The 7795-nt window shown below is 55.6% G+C and overlaps 1 protein-coding gene across 1 annotated transcript in view; it reads left to right on the top strand.

Moving 5' to 3' along the window:
- Positions 1 to 245: 245 nt before the first annotated feature.
- The window catches only part of CAMK2A (calcium/calmodulin dependent protein kinase II alpha), a 61988-nt gene continuing 54438 nt past the window's right edge, over positions 246 to 7795 (top strand). The window contains exon 1 of the mRNA XM_061151729.1: positions 246 to 427. Within this exon, the coding sequence (XP_061007712.1) occupies positions 366 to 427 (62 nt within the window). The 5' untranslated portion in view covers positions 246 to 365. The remainder of the gene's footprint in view (positions 428 to 7795) is intronic.

Below are 7795 nucleotides of genomic sequence, written 5' to 3'. Positions count from 1 at the left end.
TGGGGGTGCTGGGTCCACCCACCCCCGGGCCCACACAGGCCTGCAGTATTGTGTGTGGTAGGGCCAGGGCGTCCGGGAGCAGGTTTTGCAGTGGAAGGCAGGCAGGTGTTGGGGAGGCAGTTACCGGGGCAACGGGAACAAGGCGTTTCGGAGGTGGTTGCCATGGGGACCTGGATGCTGACGAAGGCTCGCGAGGCTGTGAGCAGCCACAGTGCTCTGCTCAGAAGCCCGGGGCTCGTCAGTCAAGCTGGTTCTCAGTTCGCACTTGGCAGCACGGGCAGGCGAGTGGCCCTTAGTTCTGGGAGCAGCAGCGCTCCTGTCCTGGTCCTACAGCCCCAAGCCTCGCCTGCCCGCCCAGCGCCAGGATGGCCACCATCACCTGCACCCGCTTCACGGAAGAGTACCAGCTCTTCGAGGAACTAGGAAAGTGAGTTGCACCTCAGAGAGTCCTGGAGGGTTCAGGGGGCTCAGCATCATGGGCGGGGGTTGTGCACCTGCCCTGCTTCCCGTGCACACATAGGAAGGAAGACTGAATGTGCTTGGAGCTGCTTGCATGTGCAGAGTGCCTAGAGTTGGGCACAGGCATGTTTGCCAAGATGTGCCAAGGCTAGCTGCGTGAGTGTGTGTGTAGAGGTGAAGGGTTGACAGTGCATGGCAGTGTCTGTGCATGCAAACACACACACATACACACACAACTGCACATGACCCAGGCACACACAGATTCTTAGAAATTCAGGATTTAAAAGGGTTCTTCCCAGTCAGCCGAGTCCAAGGCTGGAATCCCCTGTTGAGTTTTTTTCTTGAGGTGGCCATCTGTCCTCAACTTGGTTACTTCTGGTGACAGAGAGCTCATCATCTCCTGGGCAGTTCCTCCTGCCTTTAGGCACCTACAGTGGCTGTGCGGAGTGGCCGACTTCTTTATAAGCACAGCCCCTCCCCACCTTCCCTCTGCCAGCTCTGCCAAGGGTGAGAGCAATGGTACAGCAGGGGTTAATAACTGAGCCACTGTTGAGACTTCTTGGGTGTCGGGAGGAGGGGAGAGACAGTCAGTGAGCTGTGGGAGGGGGGATTCTGCTAATGCAGGGGCTAGTGATGTGAGGGTGCACAGCTCTGGTCCCTTGGCAAAGTTGTCCAGGCTCAGAGCTCATTTCCTGCCTCTGATGACTGGTGTGGAGAGAAAGATGGGAGGAGGTACGGGAGGGAGAGGAGAGCCCCTTGGGATAGCCCTGTGGATTGTGGAGTGTCCAGGGAGCACTCCCAGATGCCGCCAGCTAGGTTTGTGAAGCATCTGGAGATAGATCCACAGTAGGGGTACAGTTTGGAGGCAGAGTTTGCCCTATGGGCAATGCAGCTCCAGTGCCCTGGGTGGCCCCTGTTATAGTAGCAGGAGTGCAGGGGAGAGGCACCCTGTAAGCAGGCATGTGCTGCTGTAAGGTCTGAATATGCACACGCAAGGGTGCATTTTGATGTGTGTTTTTGTGTAAGCACCGACTCTGGGGTACACTTGTGTGCACTGAAAAGGTGTGCAAGTGTTCATGTGTATGTGCCCTGGGGGAAGGTGCTGGTGTGTGCTTCATGTGGAAGTCCTGAAAATGCAAGTGTGCCCTGCAGGGGTGGGTGGATGCAAGTGGCACAAGGAGGTCCATTGGCTGATTTGCATGAGAACGAAGGTGCATACACGCGTCACTTATGTACACATGTATGGCTGGTTAGAGCTGTGTGCACATCAGCTGTGTGTAAATATATGTCTGTGTAAGGATGCGCATGTGGGACTTGGGCTGGCTGGTGTCCCTGTGAGGTCTGGATATGGACATCTGTGTGGACCAGGGGCCATACCCACGGGAAGGCTTATGTGTGTGTGTCTGAGGCCTGGGCCCATGGGCTCGGGTGGGAGTGTGGGTATTGAAGGCATGTGCGAGCTCAGGCTGGTGTCTGCATATGTGTGGGAGGTGGGCCCGTGATTGTGTACAAGTAGGCTGCCCGCACACACACATGCACACACACACACTTGCACACCAGGCTATCCTGACACCTACAGGCACACACCCTAGTGCAGACGTGTGCTCACTCCTGTCTGCAGACTTCCTGTCTTTCTGAGTGTGTTTTTGTCCTGGGGTTGGGGTGTGGAGAGCAGGAATGAAATGTTTGGGGCTGCTCTGGAGGACCCAGGCTATCTGCCTCACTTGTGCAGGGACCCTTTCTCAGCTGGGTTCTGGCATCCACTGGAGCTAAGGATTCCCTGATCAGCTGGGCACTGCCTTTCAGGGTGCGACCGAGGCTCGGTTCTGGGAGGACTGCGTCACAGAGTGCAGTGAAATGGAGTTGAGATGTGACTCAGGCGCTTATAAAACTGCTGTTTTGCCCTAAGAGGAGATGGATATCATGAAGACTGGGTGGTCTGGGGGTGACTTGTCAGGGAGAGGCGTCATGAGCCTTCTCGGCCCCACTATCTGCCAGGGCTCTTGCAGGGATCAGGGCATGGGCAGAATTTCTGGAGACAGAGAGCCCTTTTGTGACCATGGCAGAAAGACTGAGGGTGGCAGGCATGGCCAGGCCTAATCTGATCAATTTCCTTCCACAATTACCAGTGCTCTTAACCTTTTTAAGGTCACATATTCCTCCAGGAATCTGATGAAAGTCTATCTTCCCTAGAAAAATGCTCAAACCTACGAAATGGTGCGGGCAAGGTCAGGACTCGCCGGACATCAGGAAGTCTAAGGATGGAGCCTGAGGATGCTCGTATTGGAAAAAAAGGAGATGAGGCGCTACCCCTCTGATGCCTGGGTTTAAAAGGCCAGGGTGCATCACTGGGGAGGCAGGGCTTTCCTGATTCACTCAAAGCTTCAGCCCAAACGACCAGGTAGTGGCGGCACCCAGCAGAGGGCACAAGGCCCGGACCTTACCACCCATAGTGCTGTGACACTGGGCAGGCTATGGCACCTGTTTCCCACAACCTGTAACCTGGAGATAAACAGGGACTGGGAGGATGAAGTGAGATGGTCCTCATGAAGACACAGTGAAGCTTGGGGCACCCTGGCATCACCACTGCCCTCAAATGGGGGCTGGGACCTGCTAGGGCTTTGCTTTTTGACAGGAGTTTGCCCAGCTTGGCAGAAGGGGTTGACTGAGCCCTGCCACTCACCCACTGGGCTGGCTGGGATGGGACACCTCCTCTTCTGTTGGGATGAGCAGTGCAGATGCCTGTGGGGCCCATCCTTCAAGGGGTGACCCAAGGTCCCGGCCAGCCAGGACACTTCTGTTACCACTTGGAAGCTGAGCTCCCATTTCCAGGAGCCCACTTCAGATCACCAGCATGATGACTGCCAGAGGAAGCTTGGCTGGCCCTCCAAGGGGCCATGGGGGTCTTTGACCTCCTTTTACAGGGCCCTGGCCTCCTGGCTGCAGAGAAGGATAGGAGGAGGACGCGAGCCTCTTGAGGGATTCCTGGCGCCCTGCCCAGTGAGGCCTGGCTCCTGACTTCAGGCCTTCGAGGAGCCCAGGGTAGGGCTGGCTGAGGATGTCAGAGGAGGGGCTCCTCCCCTGCCTGGGGGCAGCCAGCTGAGGGGGTAGGGGGGTTGGGGTCAGAATTAGTGCTCTGGGGCCTCTTGATGCTCCTGGATGAGGTCCCACTGCAGCATATGATTCACATAAGCCAGGAACTTGAGTCCAGTTTCCCTAGAGGGTTGGGGTGGGGCTGTCTCTGGGGACCTATAGACTAGCTCCCTCCCTCCTCCCTTGACATCCCAGTCCTCCTTCCTCCCATAGGAGAGGGAAACAGAAGCCCAGACCTTAGGAGCACAGAGGCTTGTTTGGAGGCAGAAGGCAGGTTGCAGCACCCCCAGGTCTAGGGTCAGAGTGGGCCTGGGCGCTAGGGCCAGAGCTCCCTGCAGACCCAACCTTCTGGAAGACCAGGACCCGGGGTGGGTGGGGCAGCGGGGGGAGGAAGGGGTGAATTCCAGGAGATAGAGAAGGAGGATGCCTCCTCTAGCCCTTGACATTCTCCCGGCTTTGAATCCCAGTCCCAGGAGAGGTTAGTTAGGGAGGCAGAATTACCCTGCAGCCTGTGTAATCACTGGGCTGTACAGAGAGAGCCTGGGAAGCAGATTTTGCTTGAGAGGGGGAGGGAGGCTGGAGAGAACAGGCAACCCAGTCTTTTCTCTCTAGAAACAGAGATCTGAAATTGACTCAAGGGTGGTGTTGGAGCTGGGGGAAGGGCTGCAGGGGCCAGCAAGATTGCCCAAGGAAGAGGGGAGAGCTGGCTCTGGAGCCCCCATGGCTTTGTATTATGAAGAAGGCTCAGGCTGGGCTGATCAGTGGGGGACACTGGAGACCAGAGGCAGCTCCCTGTTCTGGGGTGGGGTGGAGCGGGGAAGCCCAGGGTCCTGGGTGCTTAGGTTCCTTCGCTCTTGGACACAAGCTCTGACATCTGCAGGATGCGTTTCTCAATCCCACTCTCTTCCTGGTGGGGCTTTTAGGAGGATCCTCGGTGTAATACTGGAGAAGAGAAAGTACCTGTGCAATGAGGCGCTACCCCCCGCAAAGACAGGACTGTGCTTTTATTTTGCTTCTGACAACCTGTCACCTTCATAGCGCTTTGGGGCCAGTGTTTCACTTCTCTACCCACAAGCTCATCTCTGAGGGAGGGAGAGAACTTACTCGCCCATCTTACAGATGAGCAGACTGAGGCTTGAGAAGGTGAAATGATCTGGCTCAGGGGACTGGTGGCAGCACTCAAGCTTGCGTGTAGGTCCCCAGCACTGTGCATATGGAGAGAAGATTAAAAAGGGAGACCCCTCGTGGTGCCCTTCCTGGGGAACACTTGCAGGGAAGAAGGGTGTGCCCTTGCGAGTGAGGGAACTCTGAACCTTCGCTTATTTTCCCATCATGATTCCGCCTCTAATTGACTGCGCCAGATTCCTTGTCCTTGGTGTACCTCAGCTTTACCATCTGTGAATTGGGGATCAGAGCACTTCTGTAGATGCTGGAAGGCACCATTAGAGTTGCTACCCTCTTTAGCCTCTGTCTGTGAAAGGCACCTGTGGGAAATTTCAGGCTTCCCGAACACCAGAGCTGGGAGGACCATAGACATTGTCTCCTCACAGTATCAATGGTGGAGCCAATGCCCAGAGAGACGCAGTTTGCCCAAGGCCGCAGGAAGAGCCTGTGGCAACGGTAGCCAGGGTAAGGGGCCAGGTGATGTTCAGGGGCCAGCAGCTAAGGGTGCGAAGTTGGGGAGCAAGTGGGACAAGGGAAGGGGACAGCCTTCCCCCACTCTTCCTCCAAGCCACCAGAGCGGAAGGCACGCACATGTTCTGGTGCTTGCCGCAGCCCTCCGCCCCCACGCGGCCGCCCCCACACAGGCTGAGACACTGACACTGCCGAGCCCGCTCCCGCCTGCCCGCCTCCCTGCACAGGCACGCGGTGACTGCTGCCAGCATCCCCGCAGTCTGCGGCCCCGGCCCTCCCAGAGGGCGAGGGCACAGCCTTGGAACAGGGCACAGTGCCTGCATCCTGTTGCTAGAGCACGCATGCACACACACACACACGGGTGCATATGGATGTGTGTGTGCAGACACACTGGCTCCAACAGGGCATCAAGCAAGAGCCTTACCTCCCAGTGAGGGGAGAGCAAGATGATGCTGGGTAGGCTTCTGGGTTGTCCCCCTGCCGCCACCATCTCTCCCTCACTCTCCCTCTCTCTCGCTCCCTTGCTCTTGCCTTCTTTCTCTCTCTGCCCTTCCCTGTCTTACTTTCCTGCATCTCTCTGGTCCCTGTTTTTCTCTCTCCATCCCTCTTTTGTGTGCTGCTCCCTTGGCCACAGTCCACCCCTCCGACACACACATTGGTGTGTTGTGGTCTCTTCTGAGCCTCTCTGTGGTGTGGTAGGAAGCTTCCCAGCCCAGGCCCACCTGGCGCAATCTCTGCCCCACCACCCGGCGTGTCACAGGCTGCTGAGGCCCAGCCCAGGCACTAGACCTAGGTGCCCTTGGGTGCTTGGCTGCCCACCAAGATGTCAGGTGGGGCTGTGAGGCTGGTGGGACCTTCTGTGCTAGAAAACACTGACGGCCTTGATGTCTCGGCATCACATAAAAGGAGGAACAAGTCTGTGACTCTTGCATCCACTCAACAAGTATTTCCTGAGCACAGACTTTGTTCCTGGTCCCTGACTGAGCCCAGCAGGTACCATGTGCCAGACTTATGTCATCTCTGCCCATTTGGGGCTCACGGTCTAGTGGAAATCTGACATTAACTAAATCACTTCAGATATTGTTGTTTAAATGCAACTGGTTAACGGCTACAAGCCTTTAACACGGGGTTGTAGACCTCAACTGGTTGGGGTGATGGAGGAATCAGGGAAGGCTCCCCTGAGGCAGTGACATTGGGGAGTGAAAGCTGAGTAAGAGCTGGTGAGAGGGAAGAGGGTGGAAGAGTGCTTCTCAGAGTGGGAACAGCACAGGCAAAGTCTCTGAGGTGTGTATTTTGATGGAGCATGTCAGCTCCAGGGTGGTCTTACTCTTCTTAGGCATGCTCTATTGCTTTCAACTTCTTTTTTTTTTTTTTGGCGGCACCATGGGACATGCAGGATCTTAGTTCCCTGACCAGGGATTGAACTTGTGCTCCCTGAAGTGGAAGCACGGAGTCTTGGCCACTGGACCACCAAGGAAGTCCTAGCCTTCACCTTTTGGATACCTAGGGGCTAGAAGGAATATTAAAAACCTGTAGCATGTCTAGAGGGGTGGGAGATGGGCTGGGTGGCCAGTCTGGAAGCCAAATCAGGTGAGAGAGGGCCAAGAAGCTGGGGATTTTAGCAAGGAAAAGAGACCCCTCAGGGGTATGTTCTCTCCCCTTAAACCTGCAGGGACGTCTTGGGCCCCAGAGATGAGAAAAGATTGCTCTGTATGGCTCTGGAGGGCAGAGCAGGGCCATATGTCTAGAGTAACAGGGAGGTAGATTTCAGCTCAACCTAAAGCACTTCCTCATTGTCAGAGCTGATCCTCTACCCCCAGATGAACATGGCCTTGGGAAATACTGAGCCCTGTTCCAGCAGAGATACAGCCCTCTTCTCACTGCTGTGTCTCATTTCCCTCCTTGCCTGCATCTCTGTCCTTGTCTGGTAAGATGCTTTGCTACAAGCACAAAGTAGGAGATGGTTTAGGGGTCAGAATAGCCTCAACTGCATATGATTATCGGAATGAAGAGTGCTCCCTTGTCTTAGGGATGGGGAAATAAGGTCCAGAGAGGGTCAGGGGCTTGCCTGAGGTCACACAGGTCAGTGACACATATAATCTGGGCCCTTCAGCCTCCTTCCATTTCAATTCTTGGCTTTTCACCCCTTGGAGCATTTCTCTCTGAAAGTCTTTGGGGTGTACATGTGATTGGAGCCAGGCCAGGAGGCTCCCTGAGGCTGGGGGAAAGCAGCCCCTCACCATTTTCCCCTGTTTTGCCTGCTATGATCCTGTCACCAAGCTCTGTGGATAGATATTTTTTAATTTTCCTTTTTGTAACCCATTCAAGAAAACCTAGGCACAGCCCAAACAAGGAACATGTTGGAACTTCTGTTGGTTCAATGTTCCCTGCAGCAAACAGACTCTTCTGGTTCTCAGGCCTTCTGTGTCCCCAGCAAGACTTCTGCTGGGTTGGCGTGGGGCAGGCCTGGGAGTGCGGGACAGCTCGAAGACACTGCGTGCTTGCAGCATCTTTTGGAGTCTGGAAGTGGGCGGCAGCAGCTGGGGTGGAGAGGAGGAGGGATGTGTGGTTTCAGGAAAAGGTCCTAGGATTTTCTGGCTCTCAAATG

This window comes from Dama dama, chromosome 9, assembly GCF_033118175.1.
Source record: "Dama dama isolate Ldn47 chromosome 9, ASM3311817v1, whole genome shotgun sequence".
NCBI lineage: Eukaryota > Metazoa > Chordata > Mammalia > Artiodactyla > Cervidae > Dama > Dama dama.
This window is presented reverse-complemented; position numbering and strand designations above follow the sequence as displayed.